This window comes from Bradysia coprophila, chromosome III, assembly GCF_014529535.1.
Source record: "Bradysia coprophila strain Holo2 chromosome III, BU_Bcop_v1, whole genome shotgun sequence".
In the NCBI taxonomy this organism is placed as follows: domain Eukaryota; kingdom Metazoa; phylum Arthropoda; class Insecta; order Diptera; family Sciaridae; genus Bradysia; species Bradysia coprophila.
In genome coordinates, this window is record NC_050736.1 from 3,909,150 (window position 1) to 3,932,838 (window position 23,689).

At 38.1% G+C, this 23,689-nt stretch overlaps 1 protein-coding gene across 1 annotated transcript in view; it reads left to right on the forward strand.

The window, feature by feature from the left end:
• Positions 1–23,328, forward strand: part of LOC119080070 — a 76,780-nt gene extending 53,452 nt beyond the window's left edge. Inside the window, exons 4-18 of the mRNA XM_037188290.1 lie at positions 490–7,869; positions 7,956–8,804; positions 12,220–12,491; positions 12,708–12,914; positions 12,977–17,201; positions 17,268–19,646; positions 19,714–20,118; positions 20,174–20,449; positions 20,521–20,756; positions 20,894–21,187; positions 21,249–21,318; positions 21,385–21,649; positions 21,712–21,817; positions 21,884–21,961; positions 22,327–23,328. Coding sequence (XP_037044185.1) covers positions 490–7,869; positions 7,956–8,804; positions 12,220–12,491; positions 12,708–12,914; positions 12,977–17,201; positions 17,268–19,646; positions 19,714–20,118; positions 20,174–20,449; positions 20,521–20,756; positions 20,894–21,187; positions 21,249–21,318; positions 21,385–21,649; positions 21,712–21,817; positions 21,884–21,961; positions 22,327–22,359 — 17,075 coding nt within the window. The 3' untranslated portion in view covers positions 22,360–23,328. The remainder of the gene's footprint in view (positions 1–489; positions 7,870–7,955; positions 8,805–12,219; positions 12,492–12,707; positions 12,915–12,976; positions 17,202–17,267; positions 19,647–19,713; positions 20,119–20,173; positions 20,450–20,520; positions 20,757–20,893; positions 21,188–21,248; positions 21,319–21,384; positions 21,650–21,711; positions 21,818–21,883; positions 21,962–22,326) is intronic.
• The last annotated feature ends 361 nt before the right edge of the window (positions 23,329–23,689 follow it).

Sequence of the window (23,689 nt, forward strand, 5' to 3'; positions counted from 1 at the left end):
CTATGAATCATTACATGTTTGTACTGGACGAAGCTATAATAATAGATGAAAAAACAACTCAATTTTGTTGCGTTCAATAATTTCCTACGATTAGAATCAGTAAAGTAGAAACATAATATTGCTTCAGTGTTTTATCCACTGTGGTTTAAATATGACGCCTCAAATTCCCTTTTCCTTTCATAACACATTGTCTGTTCTTCTTTGAAACGGTCATAAATATTTAAATATAAAATAATCGATCGTCACGTGTCGAAGCATAGAATTACATTCGTTTTACAATGTATAGAAACTAGACTATAAAACTATTAACAATCGAAACCAATTCTTGTAATAACTATCATGTTAACATTTGTTTATTTTCTATTTTTTCAATCTACACCAAAATCTACTCTTCTACCTGTTGCTGTCTTACTATAAACTATGGGATCTAATCGAAAAAAAAACCATCGCAAAAATTCCACAAAACTCCTCTTTTCAACCTATGTACAGATGTCACAACCGTTCTTTTGGTTGACAACAATAATCGGTCATCACATGGGCGATTTTTAAATGTTAAACCGGCCGTTGGTTTGCTAACATCAACCGCAAGAACGTTTATCCAGGAAGGGGTTACCACCGAATATGCGACAAAAGTGTTGGGAACAACACTAGACAATGGACGTTTGTACGCACAACTACTTACGAAAAGTTCGCGTGTTCTTTACGATCACGAAAATTCCCCAAATCCCACAAAATCCTATTATTCCCAACTTAATGACATTGTATCAGATAGTGATGAGGGTGGCGATTGGCCGCATAATAGAAATGAATATGATAATCCGGTGACATTCATTAAAAACACGGATTATATCTCACCAAATCAGCCCTTAAATGCGTTTTTGGTTTATCCGACAGCTAGGCAATCGCCGATTTCTGAAAATGATGAGGTTGTTGACTACAGACGTAACGAGAAAAAAGAAATTGTAATGGCTGATCACATACGAGCTGAAGCGCTGGTTGATCGACAACCAGAAAATACCCTTGATAGTGTACAAAACGTCAAGGAATCGTTCAGCGTATCGAAGAGTAGCAGTCAAGGCAACCAAGAAAATGATGGTAAAATGAAAATTAAAGTGGACAAAGTTCAACCTGCTAATAATCTTGCGACCTACACGATTAAAAATGAGTTTGCTCCCAGCGGATTTTCTTGGGACGATTCGGATTACGATGTGCAGACAGAAAAACAATTTCTCACTACAGCGGATAAAAGAAATGGCAAAATGTTATATCAAGTAGGTCTTCCCAAAGAAGAAAGAAAATTGCCTACGGTGACGTATTTTGGATTTGCTGATTTCACTACCATTGTTGGCGACACCGTTATCGTTTTTTCACCACAAACGGCCTCCCCAGTGAATGTTGGCCAAATCACTTCTATCAAAGGTGATGCTACACTTCATAACGATCCAGCAGTGGTTGTTTCAACAGTAAAAACATTTTTATCACATGAACCAGGAATGGTGACAGAAACAATAAAGGGACATACTATCAATATGGAAACGACATTACCAACTATGGTCATTGAACCAGTCACACCATATCGCCAAAGTAAAGGTGAAGATGAAATGGACAATTCGGGTCACACAACACCTTTATCGTCGACTGATAAATACGAGGTCACAACCATAAGTGATGAAATGATAGAGGAGATGATGGAGAAAGAAATCGAGGAGGGAACGCAACGCATTCAAACTGTTAGTCCAAATATGATACAGCCTTCTGAAATAACATCAAGTTCAGTAACTTACTCGAAACCATCCGATGACGATATTGCTAAAGCTCTAGCTTCCATAGCAAGTGTCAAAGCAGCACAAGAACATACAGCCACCGAACCGCTAGAGACTCAATTCGTTGCATCCGAAACAAAAGTATCTGGAGGCGTTACAACCATTTTCTTTGAAGATGATCCATTCGATCAATTTTTCCAAACTTCGCAGACTAGTGAACAATCGATTGAACCCACGCCATCGTCGGTGATAGAAGTACCAGTTAAGAGTTCAGAACCTGTAGCAGAAAATGATGTCGAAGTAACAACAATAGGAGCTGATTTGACAACAACTGAAGAAAGCTTGCCAGAAGCCACGACATTTAAACAAAGTGATAGTGATAGTGTTAATGACGAAGAAGAAGAAGAAGCGGATGTTACGACAACAGCACCCAAAATCGACGAAATTGTTAGCGACAAGAAAGAAACTGTAGATGCGAAAGAGACTGAAGACGTGAAAGCAGCTATTCCATCGTGTATAGAAGATAGCATTCTGTCATCTGCAACACACCTTAAGACGTTGACATATCTGACAACGTACTTCATTCCTTTCGAGGATACCACTACCACATCAATACACGCTCGTGAAGTTATATCAACTGACGTGAATTATGCATGCATTGCACCAACATCTGCTGTCATTGAGCCAATCATAACCACAGCCGTGATAGATATTCCAGAAGTGAAAAAAGAACCAACAACAGTACCTATAAATAAGGCTGAAAAGGAAGAAGAAACCACCGAGGCTGTTATGCAAATTTCAACAGAATCGAGCGTCACCGAAGCGACAAGTAAAGCAAATGATTCTAATGAAAAGAAAATTGAAGCCGAGGACGGTGGTGAAGGCGATGAAATTGAATTAATTTACAAAACACTTTACACAACCTACACGTACTTAACAACATTCTTCCATGAATCTACATCGAGCATATCAAGCCGCAAAGAAGTGGTGACGAACGTTATCACATCCACTTTAGATATGGGACAATTGAGTACCGATGATGCGTTATCGAATTTAGTAGCACAAATGGGTGGAAAGGACGCAATTCAACCAACTTCTGTTGGAATCGGACGACCAACAACATCCTTCCAACCAAATGAAAATAATCTGCATGGATTTGATGATGTTTTTTTGGAAGGAAATCGTGAAGTTCAAGCTACTCCAGCACTTGATACACAAAATCTCGATTTGAGCGATATTAAGACATACTATACAACATACACATACTTTACGACCATTTTTGTTGATGGAGAAACTGAAATTTCGAGTCGAACCGAGGTATACACGAATTATGTTGGAAATACCATAACTCCAACTGCCATGGTTGATGCAGCCAAAGAATCCATCTCAACAAGAACATATGACGACAGCGATGACGTTGAAAACAATATTTTGGAACATACATCACCGGTAAAATCCTACGACAATACTATCCGTAGAAATCCTTCTGGGCAGAGCATTGTAAACGAAGATAGTACGGAAACATCGACTGAAAGTGACGACGAAGAAAACAATGTCATACAGCCAAGCTACAGCACAATGTTAAGAAGCGGTGATGCGTCGTCCGTTGATGACAATACTGAGACCCCAATAACAATGGTCACAGACGTTAAATCAAGTAGTTCCGATGGTGATAGACAGATCATTGAAAATGTCAATCGACAGTGGAATGGTCTTTTAGAAGATCAAATAAGCTCCGAAAGTAATACTGAAGAGATTGTACCATCGCCCACACTGCTATTGCAGACTAGCTATACCACATTTACCTATTTCACAACAATGTACATTGGAAAATCATCGAGCAATATTTTGAGCCGTTTGGAGACAGTTACAAATGTAGTAACAGAAACACTTCAACCATCTCGAGCTGTTCAAGAAGAGGAAGCTTCGCTGCCAATCACATACTTTACCACGTTCACATATTGGACAACATTGTATAAGGATGGTGCAGTCACTACAACTAGTCGAGAAGAGACCATTTCGAATGTCATTTCGCCATCAGTTTCGATTGAGCCGACAACCGTGGTTGAGCCGATATTAGCTACCACCATTCCAACTCTAAGTGTTAATGACGAGGATGCACCTCCAGCTCAAGTGGTAACTACTATGCCGTCATCGTTATCGCCAGTGGTGAACGCAAGTGAACCAACTACGTATTACACAACTTATACGTATTTCACAACTTTATACGTTGGTGACGATACAGTTCTAAACAGTCGATTCGAAACCGTCACAAATGTTGTCGAACCTACAGTAACACCTAGTGCGCGAGCTATCAATTTACACAACACAAAGAATGCTATTCCTGCTGAGAAAATACAAAAAACGAAAGTTTTTGCTCCAGCTTATGTTCCCACGCCAGTAAATGAGCCTATTGAACCCACTCAACCAGCCGTAGTAAATTCTGAACCCACTGGAATTATATCGCTGAATCAAGGCAAAATAATTGATGCTGAAGGTATAAGCACCATATTCTATACAACCAAGGCTGTAGGTTCTAACATCAATGGATTGTATGCTCAAGTCATTGAGAGCACATCATCGGTTAAAGTTGATGAGGCTAAAAAAGCTGCACAAACTTCGTCAACTCCAGAAGTGCCCGGCAGTAGAGTTCATAAAACGGGACTAGTTCGATTGATTGAGGGAACAATAGTTTCTAATCGAACCACTACTCTGTACGAAAGTAAGGTAATTGGAACCGTAATTGATGGTCGTTACGCTCAGGTGATTGAAAGTACTTCGAGTTTCTTGATCGAAAAAACTCTCGAGCCAACGGGTGTGCTACAAGGGTCAATTCAGCCTACAGCTACACTGTCAATTGAATCAACAAACATTATCAGTCCAACGTCAAGCGTAGTGCAAGGATCAATAAATGAAAATGGAGGTGATGATGAAACTGAGGAAGGCTACGAAGATGATGAAGAAGGCGAAGATGATGGCGAAGAGGATGACGGAACCGGTAAAAAGAAGTCACGTTTAACATTCCAGTCGAGAAAACGAACATTTACTCCTGTTATTCGTCCATTTGCATCAAGAGCACGTCCAACATTCGCTCCTAAGCGAAAAAATTTAAGTCCAAGCAGTGCTACGATTATTACTCGATCCGACTTCACACCGACGATTACCGCAACGCCAGCAATCAAGTCTGAAAGCTCACGTGGTAGATTTACGAGTAACAAACGCCAGAGCAGCTCAATATCTGTTCCAAACAGCAGCGTTGCTTCTTCAAGTAGTTCCAGACGATTTTCACGACCATCTCGTACATCTGTTGCACCCGGAAGTGGATTACCATCTAGCACATTACCCAGGTCACGTTCATCAGCATCAAGTCGTATTCAACCAACATCGACTAGTCTACCTGGATCAAGTACTAGAAGACCAAATATCTTCAGAGCAAGTTCACCTATTGCTAGGCCCAGCATTTTACCAAGCAATTCAAGATTCCGTATAAATCCAACACAGTCATCTTCATTTAATCGCGGAGGGCCAAACTCCAGTATCAATACAACTCCTCATTCAGCAGATGTCGAGGAATCCGATGAAGATAATCTGACTACAAATGTGACAAATTTCCCTACCGATACAACAGGAGATGATGAAGTACAAACAACGACCGAAAATAGTCGTCGCAACCAAAATCCTCTTCTCCGCTTCAGACGACCTCTATCTTCAGGACGCGCACAATCTATAAATACAATTGGAACGACATCACGTCCTGCGACGATAACCACTCGTCGATCTCCGTTACTCGGTCGCGGGCGAACGACATCAACAACTTCAACAACCACAACAACTCCAAAACCAAAACCAAGAACTTTCCAGCGTCCAGCATTCACACCTCAATCACCTTCAACTCTACCCGGTACTAGAACAAGACCTGGCAGTAGCCTTTTCCCACCAAGAGGTTTATTCCGTCCATCAACCACAAATCGAGACCTTGACAAAGAGGACGAGAGTAGCGACAATCAACTAAGTGATGAAAATAAAGACATCAACGATTTGACCAATGAAGGTGAAGCAAACGCTGAAGACAACACTGACGACAGCAATACACGAGATACAAGAGAAAACAAGAAATATACAGTTGGATTTCGCAAACGTGTTAAACGGCAGGTTGACTATGGCACAAGAACGAATAATTATTCGTCCAGGTATCGGCGTCCAACACCTATATCTAGAAGCATAGTAGATGAGAGTGAAGAGCAAGAAATACAAACAACTAGACCAAAAGTTACAACAATTGGTAGATTTACACCAAATGATAGAACATCGAGATTGCAAAACGTAAACTCAAACGCGAACTCGGCCAACAAAAACTCTCAATCCAACAATAGAATCAGACCAACCTCATCGTCAAGTCAATCTGGACGAGCACAATTTACGCTTCGAGAGAAAGACAATCTATCAACTAATTCCCGCTCGAATTTTCGTAGAGGAAACAGCAATAGTTACTCATCAACAAATCGACGAAAAACACCAACCACTGTCTCTTCGCGTCCAAAATCTCCACGGCTTCGAAACTATTCGGGAATAGTTACAGAATCGCCATATAATTCCAGAAATACAAATAGCCGATCTCGAGCATCTCGAGGAAGACCTACCAGCCGAACAAGAAGTCGCAATGGTCAAGATAATTTGGATTATGCCATCCAACCGAGTTTTGATGGAACCATTACGGTGACACATCACGTACCAACTGAGATCACTATTCCCGTAGTCAATGGAAAAGTGACAGAATACAAAAATATCTTGACTGCTAAAGTAAGCACCGAAGTATTAGGACCTAAACAATACTCAACCACCATTGGCTCTAATGGCAAAAATGTTATCGTTCTGAACAACGAAATAACAGGAATCGGAAGTCTCGGCGCAACAGAGATTACTCAATTTTTCCTACAAGAAACACCAACCACATCCATTATTTTCACTCCCACGACAATTCGGGGACGAAAAACGTCATTCTCGCACGTGGTTCCAAGTACTGTGTACAATGTAGAGGAAGTAATTAGTACTATTCAGCCACAAATCGCAGCTAATGCACCTTTGGCAAACATTTTATTGTCACAGTTGCTACTCGGAAATCTTGGTATACCACAACAACAACAACAAATTAATCCATTACTTGGAGTACCTCAGCCAATGATACAACAAGGACCTGCTGTCCCACAAACAGAGTTCAAAGTACGAACTACAACCTATGTGACTACCGTAACCAACGTCATGTCAACTGTGATTCCACTTACTTTCCGCGGCAAAGAAATTCTAACAACTATTGTCGATAACAGTGTGGATGTCATAACAGCAACGGAATTTCTGACAGACACAATTGTTTCAACGCCAACGGTGGTACAACAACCGCAACAAATTAATAGTTTGTTCCTGAATCAATTACTTCTCCAACAACAGCAACAGCAAGCACAACCACAACAACTTCTTCAACCCTTGACAAACGACCCGATCGCTCAAAATCTTTTTAACGAGGGTATCAAAGTGGACAGCGATGACTCGACACAGTCGAACAAATTATATTCAGCAGATGTGGACGACAGAGAATATGACGATTATGCAGAACAAGATCAATTAGATAATGTTCCAACAGTCAATAAAGTCATGGTACAGCGAAAATCGAATCGTAAATACAACAACAATCGTGCCCAGATTTCACAGTCACCCTTAGAGTCAAGTGTAATAACGCTGTATGTGTCAGGCCGAAGACCAGGTGAATTTAGCACTGTTCTATCGACAGTAATCTCTACTCCAGATAGCTCACTACAGAAACGTGCTGTTGTTGAGTATGAAGAAGTTAAACCTTCAGTAAGCATCAATGATATCGATTTATATGAATCGGAAGGAAGTGACATTGATGAGTACATTTTACCAGCAAGTGATATCAGAATCGAATCCAGTATCGATGACAACCATTCGGAAACTGCGAGCTTAGAGAGCATCATTGGGGATGTGAGTAAATATATAAATATGAATGGAGATATCTCAAAAATGGGCATAACAACAACAACCGTACACGCCCAAAAACAACAAGCACCCAAAAATACTGCTTTTTTAGCGTAAATGACCTTGATGAGAATCTCCCGCTCATCTGGCACTACGATCAGTCAAAGGTCAATAAAAAGCAAAATAAACTCAATTTTAAAGACTATTCCGACCAACCGAATAATCAAACTACTATTCATCGGGGAGAAATTTTAAGCGACAGCAATAAAAACCTGCTGATCGAAATGATGGATGGCAGTGATCAATTCAATGTACAAAAGTTCACACAACGTAGATTTAAGAGAGATAATTTATTAGCAACAGAGGACAGTGACAATCACGAAGAACAGAATATTCCTCCAAAACGAATGCTGAAAGTTCGTCGTAGAAAAATCACAAAGATAGTTACTGAACCGGAAATACAATCCACAATGGAAGATTCTTCGCAAACAATTTCAGTAAATCCGACAAGAAGGCGAATCGTTGTGACAAAATCACGACGATTGAAAACTGAAGAACAGTCGAACGGTGAATTATTGATGACATCATTTTCACCAGATTATGTTAAGACTGACGCAGAAACGCAACAAATACCAAAACGTTTGCGAAAAGTGACAATAACCAAAAGGAAACTTATTAAACCAACATCAATGCAAACTACCTTAAACGCAATTGTGACCACATCCACATATCAATCAATCGATGTGCCATTTAAAACTGATGATGAAAACGATCGGCCAATTGTAAAAGTAAAGAAATTACCATCCAGTAATAAGAAACATATTCCGATCACTACATCGTCATCACCAATTATCCCAATTATCCAAACTCCATCCCATTTATCCTACACAACCACATCCGAATATTATGATACTACTGTTAAAACAACGACACGTCCACGCACGTTTACGTACGTGGTAACGCGTGTACACGATAACGAATCACAGATCATGTCAACAACAACGGTTCGTGAACAGACGAAACCAGTCACAGAAACTCTGACGAGGACTAGTACTTTTACACTACAAATACCAATCGTTGTAATACCGACGACAATAGACAAATCTAACAGCTACATTCAACAGACTACCTTCAACGATATGCCACAAGCGATTTAAAATTGACAGACAGCTAACGTGACGACTCAACTGTTTTCGAATTTAATTTTTTATTCGTTAAAAAATGATGAGAAGCAGGTGAGTTTATGTAAATTGTATAAATAGTCACGGTGATGGGATTGGGATATTTTATTAACAACGAAACCAATTTACTTTTCTGAAAATTTCGACACTGTGTCTGCACTTTGAAAATATTGTAACTCGTTTCAAAAATTATTGTCACCTGATATTTCAAGACGTATGATTTTAATCTTCAAATATGCCAACGATACAGTCAGAGGCTGTAAAATTTCAGCATGAATTTGCTTCACTTGTTTTTCAGCTGATTTTCAACTGTTTACATGCGCTTGATGGTGGTAAAACCGTATCAAAACGTTTAAGCAGTTTTGATTGTTTGTGTGGATCAGCTGAAAAACAGCCGAAACAAAATGTTGAAATTTCACTGTCTCTAACTGTAATACGACTTAATGAATAATTGAAACTTATCAAAGCTCTGATCTATCTTTTTATCATAGTTTCTTCTGTAAAGTAAATACGAAATTTTCAGCTTAGAGATACTAGAATCGAATTGGACACATCATGTGTTGTACCAACGGTTCAAAATTGGATTTGAAATGAAAATGTCCACGGTAGCTCAATTGGTTAGAGCATCAGCCCGGCAAGTTGAAGGTTGTGAGTTCGTGCCTCACCCGTGCACATCAAAATTTTTTATTTCAAATCCAATTCGATTCTAGTATCTCTAAGCTGAAAATTTAAAAGAATTCGTCGCGGAATATAGCGTTTCTCTAGAGTAAATACGAAATTCATCTCAAAGTTCCTTGTTTCAGCCAGAAGATCATTTGTCGCCCATAATACCTTCTCAGATTTTTTTAAAGAAAAGAATTTTCAGAAAAGAAATACAACTATAGGGAGAAAAAAGTGAAATTCGACATGTTTTCCATTTTGGAAGGTGTCGTGGTTTGTAAATGTTTCCACACAAAATTTGTTTAACAAATGAAAATCTATTTTTGTTTGTTTTAGTGTTTCATTTTCGTTGCGAGCACATGCCTAACCAAAATTCAAAAAATGAGAATCTAGATTTTCATTTGTTTAATGATTTTTATTTATTGTAAAATTTATTTTTTGAAAAGATCGATTTTTTACTGGCTGCGCAGTGGCTCACAGTGGTGAGCAGTCTTTTTTTTTCGCTTGTCAATAAAGAAATGTTACAGATTTAAAAAAAAAATTATTCAACGAAATTCTTGTGGAATCATTCTAGACCACAACAACTCCCAAATTCGACATTCACTTTGCTCTCCCTGGAACAGAATTATTTTAGAGACGTTTTTCTTCTTCTTTAAGTTAATCTACAAATATCAGATAGATGCTGCTAATATGACGTTTGGGTCGTTTTGACGGATAGAGGGAATATGTCGAATGATTTTTAATTTTTCTAGAGAAAATGTATTGAATTCTCTCTTAAAAACCAACTGTCATTCGACATATTTCCTCTATCAGTCGAAACGATGTCCCAGTTGTCATATTAGCATATCTCTGACAAATATTATCCACATATATTAGGATTATTGGGGTTGAAGTACTAGATTTAGTTGAATGTGTTGCGATAAATTTATGTTTTAAATATATGCCAAATCTAGTGCTTCGTAGTCAAAACTTAAGTTAACTTGTGGACTTTATTGAAGAAGAAGAAAAGTTTCTAGCTAAGTTTTGTAAGATGCATCTTCGTAATGAAATCTTCGTTGTATTTAGTAGAGATTTTACAGTATTTATTGTAAATTAAAATGACGTAATGTTGTTGACTTAGTTGAAGTAGTCGGTACTTTTGAAAAAAACATTTTGCCGTATAAAGTTTTTAATTTTTTTGTCGCTGTCTCGACCTGAAAATGTTTTATGTTCGATTAATTACGAAAGCATTCTTGCAAAATTTATTTACTAAAACCAAATGTAAAATATCTGTTTGTATATTAAAGAAAATAAAAATTTCCTTTTATAGGTCATCCTCCATTCGAAAGATAGAGGAAACTATCGTTGTAAAAAGCTACAATTTCTTCAACTTCTCTTCTAAATAAAACATTTTGTTTATCTTTAGCTTAATGTACTGTAAGTCTAACTTAATTTAAAAAATTAAAATAAAGACAAAAAAAATAATAAAATTGTTGTATATAATCTAAACGTAAGAAAATACTGAGAATCCGAACAAAATGGGTGGATATTTAGTTAATCACCAAACTTTTTTTTGTATTATACTCGTATACAATAAAATGAAATAAATAACCGACTTTAATTTGGTTTTCAATATTATTGAAAAGTCTACTTCTGACTGAATATCTCCGGTCATAGATCCAGACAAATGTTTTAAATGATAAGAACAAATTGTTTCTGAAAACGGTTAGTATAAATCACGACACTACGCTTAAAAATGGAAATATCGTAACGAGATGGGTAACAGTGTTGGAGGCCTTCTATTCGTGGCACTTTTGCCCACAGTGTATCAAGATATTCATCTTAAATATTCAATACTTTGTGTTACGAGAGTTTCAAACATCAACAGAACAATGTAGAGATATTATTGCAATAAATAGTTATTTATTTTGTGAGAAAAACAGCCCGAACGAAGTGAGGGCGACAAGCGAAAGTGCCTAAAATCAACCGTTTACAACAGATACTTATACTTTTTGTCCCGTGGCATGAAAATCTCTGTTAAGATGATCTCGTCTTATTTACTTAGTTTTCCCTGGTTTCATGTGAGTAGATCTAACTGTTCCGTAATCAAATCTTGTTAGATGAACAGGCTTAACGAAGATATATTTACATAGACTGAAAGACGTTTCAGATTGCTCCCTCCGATATAATTTTACATAACTTCCTCAAAAAATCTAAAATTAAAAAGAAAATAAATCCTTAAAAAAATGCGAAACTAAGCAACAAGGAGGACACAAAATACCGGTAAGTTAGTAGAGAAATGGTGCAAATTCAACTTTAAATGGCAAGTCGACTTGAAACTCGCTCTTTCGTAATATACAAAATTTCAGTGATAGATGAATGCGATATAACTAAAAGCTTAGGTGTGATATTTGTAATTTATTATTTTTGTAGTAACATTTAAAATTGGTCAGATCTCAACCAGCCTAGAATGTATTGTACAAAAAATGTATGTCTTTTCGCTTAGTAACTTAGTGACTACTTACTATCCACAACACTCAACACTTTTTACACTATTCTATCTTACCTACTCTTAAATCCCCGAAAATCATCTTCAAAATATTTTTTTTGGCGAAAACACAATCTCAAAACTATTTCATAAAAAGAAACACCAAGTACCATCGATAACGGTCGAGCATTGGGGTTTGGCTTGTATATGATGGACAGCAACAATAATGGCGACGAAGCAAGGTATAATTTAGCTACACGCATAATGTCGAATGGCGTAGAGGTTATTGTAGCTGGTGACAAAAGTACACTACCCGGTGAACCGAACGTTTTGAGAATACTACCGAGCAGCCACTACAAACAAACAACAATGCCGGCTAGTACATTGAAAGGGGATCATATGGTGATGATGCTTCCAGATAATTTAGAGGTAATAATGAGAATACACCAGGAACTGTTTCTGGGAAGACATTTTCCATATTTTCTGAATGTTTCTACATTTTCCCAAAAAATATTTTTTTAACGAAATTCTTAATTTTCGGATTTTGGGAAATATGTGTAAAAATTCAAGAAAATATGGGAAAATGTTTTCTCGAAAATGGTCCCTGGAATATGAGCACTCCATTTAAAACTGCATTCACAACAGATTGACGAGTTGTCCTCTTCGCTATACGATTTAAATAAATTTGTAACGCGAACTTGTTTGACAACTTATACATTCTTGACGACATATCTTCAAGATGGTACTACAACGGTCGAAAGTAGAGAGAAAGTTATATCGAATACAGCTACAGAGGAACGAAACTTGTTAAAAATAAGTCCGACACCGACTGCCGGTTTGACCTTCACACAGGTAGTGAAGAAGACCCTTATTCAAATAAATTCCCTGTCTACATTGTTTTTTTAAATTTACAGACACCAAAACTGGCTATAGGAACTTTTCCTACAACCTACACATATCTCAATACAATTTTCGATGGTGATCAGCCAATTGTACTTACTTCGAAACACACTGTCACGAACACTATTACCGCTCCTGATGATTACCTCTCGTTATTGCAACCATCAGAATCTGTTACAGCTATCCACGACACCAACACCTATTACAGTACAGTAGCTTTAACGAAAACAATACACGATGACGATCAGACAAAACTTATTAGTACAGACACTGTCTTTACCCAAATCGTGATTACCGAATCACTTCCATCGAAAATGACGTCCGTTATGACCTCATACGTTGCATTTGATGTTGATGATCCACTTTCCAATGATCTTAAAGATTTAGCTACCACTGATGTTGTTAAGACTTACTACGTAACTTACACTTACTTAAACACTTTACTTGACAACGGTAGTATGATAGTGCGAACAAACGTTTCGACATCATCCGATATAGTCACCGAGAAACTATATTTATATTCGAAAAGAACAGAAGCGGTTCAGGCCACAACACCACCTCATGTAATTGACTCTAAGCCGTCAAAGCCATTCGATTCGATCAATATTTACGCAACGAAAACATATTTGACCACATTCACTTACTTTACAACATTGCTCCAAGTTAACAGCAACGAAAGGCACGGTTCCTCGACAGTTGTTGATTCGCACACCAACATTGTTGAGAATGTGATAACTGAATCGATTCCCAATAGTTTATTCCCGACTGAATCCTTGAGTTCGTACTACTCAGCCGTACAGACAGCCAAGAATCCAAATGGAATCGTGACATTAGCTACACTACTAGAGGGTCAGACATTAGAAGTTACAGCCGTTGCACCGTCAGAAACTATAAAAATGAGTTCTACGACCAAATTTGTGGACAAACTAGTGGAAGAAAATGTTGACGAAAATATAATTCCTGATGACGCTAGTGCAGAGGCCCAGCCTGCAACAAGCAACACGAACGGAGGACTACAAAATAACAAAATTGAAAAAATCGATAATCCAGTGAGTGATTTGATTGGATCGTTCAACTTAAACAGCCTAACTGCATTCGGACCCATGTTTAATGCTTTAACCGGATTGATCCAGAATAATTTTGCCAAAAATTCCAACGACAGAAATACAACTATTGTGAGACATGTTCGAAATGGAACAACTACCATAAAGGATGAAAAGGGAGAAAGTATTGTTCCAGCTGCTTTGAATGATATTAGCGGTAGAAATCCTATTTATATTCCTGTTGGTGGCATAGGTGATGAAGATATAGAGAGTGCTGAAAGTCAAAATATTCAGCTGCCACAATTGAATTCATTTGTTCCTCCTTCACCTCCCTCTGTGAAATGGATTAATGACAACGGAAAACAAGAGTTAGTTATAGGAAAACCGAGTCCGTTACTAAGTGGAATCGCTATTTCTCCAGGTGAGGTCATAACCGCTAATTCAGATGTGATAATTGGACGTCCGACTGTTGGTGTTAGCCCCAGAATACCATTACATTCAGATCTGGATGATAAACTGTTTTTGGATCCACCACCAATTCAACCGTTGCCTCATCATCCCAATAAAAATATTCGAGATTCGATTCCGCTGCAATCCATACAAACGGAAAGCTACATTGGCCCGCCGCCTCCCTTACAGCAACAGAATCAAAAAAATAGACAAAACGTACACAAAAATCAAGTTCATGACAGCCATCGACCGCCCGTAATTCCCTTCAACAATATACAAAAAGATCGTGGTCACCAAGAAACTCGATTGAGCAATTCAAAGAACATTTTATCGAATTCTTTCTTGCATCCTCCTCCATTGAAACCACAAGTGAATTTTCACCAAGAACATCAATTCCGACATAAACCGTCGTCACCGAACGTCCCGAATATACCGTTTATTCAATCAAATGATCATCATCACCCTCAACCGCAAATAAATCATCATAAGTCCAAGCAGCAACCTCAACAACTATTCAATCACTATCAACAACAGCAACTTCAAATAATTCCAGTGCCAGCAATACCAGCACAGTCACATCCTAATGTTCCTCCACTTAAGCAAGATACACTATTCGAAATACAGCGAATTCCAGAAGTGTTTAGTACAGATTTGCCACCGATTCATGTATTAGAGTATCCAATCGAACCATCATTACAAGCCCAGGTCCCCCATCCATCAACATTCTTGCCTCTACCAGAAATTCAACAGTCAACGGGACAATCATTATTAGTGGATATACAACCATCGCAAATTGCAAATGTTATCATTCCGCATGGAAGTACAACTGCTCTTATCTATGGAGGAGCGAATGAGTTGCATAAAAATGGACAGTATTTTGACGAACCATCTCCATATATCGATGCCGACATCAACTTATTCTACACGAATAAGCCCAACAAGACTAACAGTAATGTAATAAATGTGGATGCACCTCATAACCATCAAAACACTCATGTTAACATCCAGCCACATAGACCGATCGCAGCAAATCACGAAATTAATATGAATGCTAATGTATTAAGTCAAGATGTTGACTTACACGCTCCTCCCATCAAATTCACTTTGAAAGAAGAAAATTATGCTCAACATCCGTCTGTTAATTTGAATCAACACGTTGACTTTAATGGCGTTAATACCCATATAGAGCACGAGGTTGAGATTGATAACGTTGTCAGCTCATCAATACATAAAAATGAACATCGACCAGTGTTGGCCCAAGGTTCAACATCCACGACACCAAGCGATTTGACTGACTTATTTAATCAACAATCAAATTATGTTGTCCCTCATTACAATGGTCAAGACTTTAATCGTCAACCGAACACATACAATTATTATAGCCAAAATAACGGTGAGCCAAATCAGATTAACATCAACGAGCACATCATCCACAATGGTTCCTATGTTTCCAATAATATTCAAAATGGAAATAATTATTATCACAAGAATTCACCGAATGTTATAGAATATAACGGTCCACCTCCGAGCAGACAGAGACAACGTCCTAACGTGGCACCACTCAATGAGGTCAATACAAAGTCTCAAACTCCTCCATTCTACCATCAGTACTATCCGCAGCAACATGTAAATCGACCTTCTGGAACGAACACATTCTTCCATTCAAATGTACCACAGCAATCTCAGTCAAATCGTCCAACGCCTGGTAGAATTGTTAACTATGAGCAGCCACCTCAAGTCCACCAAAAACCGGTATATATAAATCTTCACGAGCATGTTGACACTCATGTTACTCAGCCTTCGAATGCTCCCTCAGTGGAGGATGTAATCGTGGACGAACATAAAGACGACGATTTAGAAAACGAAGAAGGAGAAGTCATTCAAGAGTCTAATTCTGTTCCAGTTGTTCCTGGACAGAGACCGAAAGATGTGTTTAACGTAGAGGTACCAACCTCATCGCCAAAGACAATGTTTTACGAAATACATCACCCAAGCTCGTACGGCGACAACAGAGTCATTAATACACAAACTGAAAGCAATCAAATATGGAACGTATCCGACATCAATAATGTAAACACCGGTATTATTGGAAACAAGAAACCTATTCGATACCCGACAGCTCCACCAGCTATTTTAATCAATGAACTGAGTCCTAACAATTTGTATCTTTCGACGACGGTGCCACCAATAAATAAAAATCGTCAGGAGTACGGAAACCATCAGGAGTACGGAAACGGTCAGGAGTATGGAAATCGGCACGAGTATGGAAATCATCAGGAGTATGGAAATAATCAGGAGTACGGAAACGGTCAGGAGTATGGAAATAATAAGGAGTATGGAAATAATCAGGAGTATGGAAATCGGCACGAGTATGGAAATCATCGACGACCCACAGTTCCTGTGCGTCCATTAGAGAGCCCACCTTTGCATCCTCACGGAAGCTCTACTGCAGTTATTTACGGTGGAACGAATGACGTTGCTGCTCCTGAACGTCCATTAGAAAATCCTCCCTTGCATCCTCACGGAAGCTCTACTGCAATTATTTATGGTGGAACGAAGGACGTTGCGGCTCCTGCACGTCCATTAGAAAATCCTGCCTTGCATCCTCACGGAAGCTCTACTTCAATTATTTACGGTGGAACGAAGGACGTTGCTGCTCCTGCACGTCCATTAGAAAATCCTCCCATGCATCCTCACGTAAGCTCTGCTATTATCATCGGTGGAACGAAAGGAGTTTACAGTGGAGGTAAGATAGAAAGGATGTTGTTGAAAATGCCAAAAACGTTTTACGTAAAATCATTTCATTTTTTAGTTACTAGCAATGGCAACGTACACGAACCTCGTCCATCGCTACAGCCTCCACCAAGACCAGCTCCAGAGCGCAAACCTATCAACCTACCAAGACCATCTTTAGAACCGCCAACTCAACGCCCATCGACAAATCCTTTCGTAGTATCTAAAAACACAATTGGTTTCAGCAAAAATCGGTTGCAAATATCAATGCCTATTGATACTACTGGTTTGGACTTCTTACCAAGCTTAGGTCAAACTGAAAAGCCATTTAATCCGCAATACACATCAACAGCGAAAGGAAATCCATTTGTTACGAGAATACCAACATCATTCACAACCGTCAGACAAACAACTACGATGAGTTCCACATTGTCCTCAAAGACAACAACAACATCAACAACTCCATTACCGTCTACTAGTCCGGAACCGACAACAACAAAAGCGACAGTAAGAAGACCAGTTGAAAAAATTCGATTCGGCACCCAGACAACACAAAATACAGTTTCTAAAGTGGAGATTAGTTTGAATACCGGTGAAATTACCACAAAGAAACCGATTGAGAATTACGTTACTACTGATGAAAGTGAGCCATCGGGTGGCATATTCCATGTTCAGGAATCAATTAATCCGCACAATTTTGCATTTGTGAACGAAGAAAAATTACCCAATCGTATTCATCATCATCGTTTTGATGCGCAAGATGACAAAGCAAAGCACCAACAAGATAATTTGAAATTGAACTACCCAGAACCTTCTGCAGATATGATGCCTCCACCTCCGACTAAATACCATGAAAATATAGTTCCAACTTCCACAGAAGAGGTAATGGGATTGAATCCACCTCCACTGCCCACAAATGACGTAATTAGTCAGGGTGGCATAAAAAGTTCAACATTGCTTCCACCTTACACTCAAATATCAAACGCTACCACACAAAATGGATTCCGTCCAACAAATCGCCCTTACAGATATGAAAATGTATACCGTACACCGCAACGAACGGAAACAACAACTATTAGAACTCGTACACGCGGCACTACCAACCAGCCTTATCAACCAGTCACTCGAGGAACGCTGAAACCAATTCCATTGTTAGAACAATCAGAAACAAACAGTGATCTCAGTGTTCAAAAACCGCCAAGAATATACGAAAATCGTAGGCGTCCGGATATACGACCGACTCCAAGTGTAACCACTCCGAAAAACTCAATAATTTCACCTCAAGTAAACGACGATAAGCCGGACCATCAAAATCAAACAAATACAAGACGATACGAAGGCCATAATCGTCAATATACTCAACTAAACACAAAGTACAGATTACCAAGCGAGATTCTCATTCTCGGCACGGAACAATCGTTTAACGAAGATCAAACGTCATCCAGTTCAACTACATCACTACCGACAAGACGGACACAGATATTAACGAAAGATGAATACAAAACTATCTTATCAACGCCTATTTCTACTGAAAGGACGACAGGAACCACTGTTGTAGAGACACCAAATGATTCTGTAATCGACCAACCTGCTAATTCCGATACAACTTCCTCACTATTAAAAACCAAATCTCCGCTAGTCATTCTGCCCACTAGATACATCACAAACACTAAAACACTCACTGTTACGACCACGAAAACGACAGTTATTCGAAGTCAAGGCATTACAACCACCTTGACATTAACTTTAACTAAAACGTCAACAATTATCGATACAATCACCCATCAAATCACTCATACGCTGGTTCAACCAACTATTGTTACGACATCACTAATGCCAGAAGATAAAATTGTGGCTACATCTACTGTTCAAGAAGTGCCAGTTTTCTCTCATTATCCATCCTTCCCGGGTCAATCAAATTTGAACTATGGCGATAACGCTGAACATCATCCGACATTCTTAGAAGATGAAGCGAATTTGGATGAGTTCATAATCAATTACGATGAAGAAATAAAAGTAAAAAAATCGTCAAAGCCACATCAACAACAAAATGTCTCACAAGCAAATGAGAATGAAAGTATTTTTGTGGTCATGACTGACCAAAAGCAACCATCCACAATTAACATCAATCCTTCAATGATTGATAAACCCCATCGAATTAACGCAATGTCTGACAATGACAAATTGAATGAAATAGAGGATTCGGGTGACTCAAATAATGACGACGTGGTTAATCGAGACGAAGATGATATGACGAAAGATGTGAATAATGTATTATTGGGTGGTATTCTGATTGCTTCTCCACCCCGATCGGATACACCGAAAATGTTTAATACAAACGAATGTCGACCCGATTGTAAGGCGTCACGAAACGAACTATGTCAGAAGATTGAGGGACAAATGAAATGTGTTTGTCGTCCAGGCTTTGCTAGAATGTTCCCTGATCGACCTTGCAAACGTAAGTGTAATTCATAGTTATGCTTGAAACGAGTATTCACGACGAAAATTCAATTTTCTTTGTGCAGCTACATACACGTACACCATTAGTCTTCCACTTGTAAGGCATGGCAGCGAAAAACTAACGTTTGAGGAAGCCCTGACCAAAAACACTTCCCCGAAATATACTCATCTATCTCAAGTTGTACATGATGGACTTGATCGAATGGTTATGCAATCTGATCTTCGCGATATTTATCACGGCGTTCATCTTATTGAATTTAGAAATAGTTCCGCACACAGCCATCCTGAGCTCGATCAACAAGCCGATGGCAGTGGCTTGACAAGTGTTTTTTATCTCCAACTATCAGACAATTATGATGATATGCGTCTTTTGGACATTTTCCATAAATACTTACGGAATAATAATTACAGCCTCGGCGGTACTGATCTGTATTCATCGAATGCCCTCATTGATGATATGACCGCGACAGGTTGATATTATCAAGCCAGCAAAATTTCAATGATAAAATGGATGATCCATTTCAGATTTCGATGAATGCGTCAACTTCAACACTAAATTCAATGATTGTTCGGAAGATGCGCATTGCTTCAATTTGCGTGGTACATACACGTGTAGTTGCAAAGAAGGATTTGCTGATTTATCGGGTAATCCCATTTTTCCGGGACGCATCTGTTCGGCCGAATTAATTGGCTGTGAAAAATGTAACTATCACGGCACATGTTATTCACGCGGCGACGATCAAATGCTATGCGAATGTTTCCAATGGTATGCCGGAAACAATTGTCACGTTAATTTGAAAGGTAATATTTAAGACTTCCTGCTAGCTTGAGTGAAATTGGTACAATTTAACAACTAATGCGTTCGTTTTAAGTGATGCTGATTGCGCTTATCACTGTTGGATTGATTTTGTTCTTATTGTTACTCATCTGTTTGATAATGACGTGCTGCAAGCGTAAGCGACCGAATAATCGAACATTAGTGGGAATGGGATTGGTTTCGAATAAGTTGGTGACGAATCAGCGAACTATGGACCGAAGGGCTATGATCCAGGAAACCAGTAGTGAGACTAGTGATGATACACACACATTGCCATACGACAGAAATAAGGTAAGGGATCGTCCACGAAGAGCCCATGATGGAAAATTGTAAATTTAGATTGGATCCATGGTGTTTATATTGGAAGATCCCGATTTGAAATAATTTAAATAGTTGATTGTTTGCACAAAAATTTCTCATTGATTTAGCAAAATCAGTTGAACAAAAGCCAACAAAGCAGGAGCAATTTGTCGCTCAACAATAAGTTCACTATTGCAACGCAAAATTCGAGTGCCGGGCATAGTGGTACACTGGGAATGGAGCAGAAAGATAGATCACTCACAGTGATGATACCACGCGCAAAATATCATCCAGCTGCTCCACCTCCGCCTCCAATCGTAGTAGCAACAACTCGTTACAACATGGACTCAGCACCTTCGGTGTGCAGTACCACTGAGGCAAAGTTACTAAGTTACTTGGACGCAAGTCCGACAGCAACAACTGTAAGTGTGAAAAAAAACCGTCCTTGTTGTATTCTTAGTACATATGGAATTAACGCCTCAGGATCATCCTCGCAAAAAGTCAACTACAAATCCTTTGAATAAGCACGGTGCATTGAATACTACTTCAACAGGTATTTAGTGATCTAAGTTAGTTTAGTGATCTCAGATTAGAAGTTATGAATTCTTAATCAACTCAGGTGCACTTATATCGGCTGGCTTTGAGGTGTCAGCTACTGTTGGCACGGAAAACGATTTATTCGAAAAGATTTGGCTTTACAACAAACTGAAATCTGATGAGCCCGGATTCCAACAACTACAGGAAAAATCAATAAAAAGCGATGATGTTGACAGTCGTCATTTAGATGCAAAAACAGAAGTGGCGTCGACCATTACTGGGAACGGGGAAAAAGTGCTGATGAGTCCGATGGGTGAATGGATGGATATTGACACTCACAACGAAATGTACGTACAATTTAGATACATTTTTTTAGTCAAACGTTAAACATTACTCAAATTGCTTTTAGGACAATGTCCGAGGCGAGGTCATACTATGAGACAACTATTCAACCATCGACAAAGACATTCCGACATACGGCTGGTAGTAATAAGGCGCCATCACGAAATAATGAGGTAAACGGAAATTCAGTTTCTCTTATTATTCTCGAATAAACTTACAAGTGTCAATTACGAAATTAGGAGGCAAATACGATGGCTGAAAGAGATTTGGGATCAACTTTTTTGCTGCCGCACACACATTTGTATAAACCAGATCGAGTAAGTAATCGTTTAAGGGACCATTCATAAATTGCGTAACACTCAAATCCCCATTTATAAGATACTGTCACGCAAAATCTGTGAGACTTTCAAAAAAATTGTATGGACTGTCACGGAAGTCATAGACTCTAGCGTTGCATAATTTATGAATGGCTCTCAAGGCGAAAACATGACAGATCTAACATTAAATGGGTTTCCGAGTTAAGCTAAGGTCTTCAAGGCACGTCTTGCTTAAAGACAATATATTTTAAGACCAGCCAGCGGTGCATCTTCTTGAGGCTTTATTTTTACTTAGATTATTATTCGCTAGACGTTCTATACGTGCACATTTTGCCATCATTTCAAAAATTATGTTTCGTTTCTAGGGCAGCGACATATCTGGATTTGATTCTCTATAAAGAAACGATTTTCGCCAGGTATTCAGAGTCATCAAAACCGAAAATACGAAACAGGTATATAGAAAATAGACACATTCAAAACTCGAATCGTTTGTGACGTAAGTCCATATTGTGACGCTAATTTATTTAATTTATTTGTAAAAATGATTATAAAACAAAAAACAGAAAAAAAAACATAATTTTGCGTATGCAAACGGCTATTACAGTGGAATCAAAATAGAATTTTTTTTTTAAACTAACTAGTCCATTGAACTCAATTCATTGCAAATTTTACCTAAAAATTAATTCGATTTAATAGATTTATAAGTTAACAGCAAGAACTCAGTGAAATTGATGAAAAAAACAGCATAATTTCTAATTAATTCGCATACTAAGAGTCAGTATTCTTTAAAAAAAATTATGATTAGAGATCCAGCTCAACCAGAACATGACATCAGATGACATCATTCACATACCTGATTGGTAATATCAAGATTAATAATAAGGACGAATGAGATGAGAATTGATTTGAAATTCAAAATTTAGTGATAAACGATCAAAAAAAATGTTTTTCTGACTCTTCTAAATAAAAAACCGAATAGATCGATTAACTGACTTTGAGACTAGGTCAAACTGTTGCATACGCTGTAAATGATTAAAGTGACACATAATTTTGTAAATTGATGTTGAAGTGTGCCAAAATATGAATTTAATTTCTTCGCATGAAAATAGTTTATTATTAATAACTTATCCGAGACAGATGAGCGCTGACACTGTTTAATTTAAATAAATGTTGTTGATAAAAATCGGCCAGCGACTCAATGAGTGGACTTTTTTGAATGTCTGTCTTGAGTATGAGAGTATTATGTTTTGAAAGCCTACCACTTTTGATGTTTCACAATTTTTTTCTTTTTAATTTATTTAAACTAACTTTTCTCCACTTATTTAATTTATTTATTTATTTATTATTTTGACAACAAAAATTGTGTATTTGCCATTTTGTAAAAAAGATTTTTTATAAAAAAATAAAATTGTTATAACAAAATAAACATCTTTTCGTTTTTATTCATACTGAAAAACCTTTACATTATCATTTTCTCGAAATAAAAGTACACCAAACTACCTCAACATGTTGAAAACTGTAAATGAGTATTTTTTGATCTGCCACAGTACCTCTGTCGCCTTTATTGTCAGCAACAATAAATAAGAAGTACATCGTGCCCCTGTCCCATATAATCTATGTGAAATTGAATCACAATAACATTTCAATTACCCGCAATTTCAATTCAAATCTATAGCAGATGACATTACAGTAAGCAACGCTCCGTCGCCGTGCAGTGGAATCGTTATT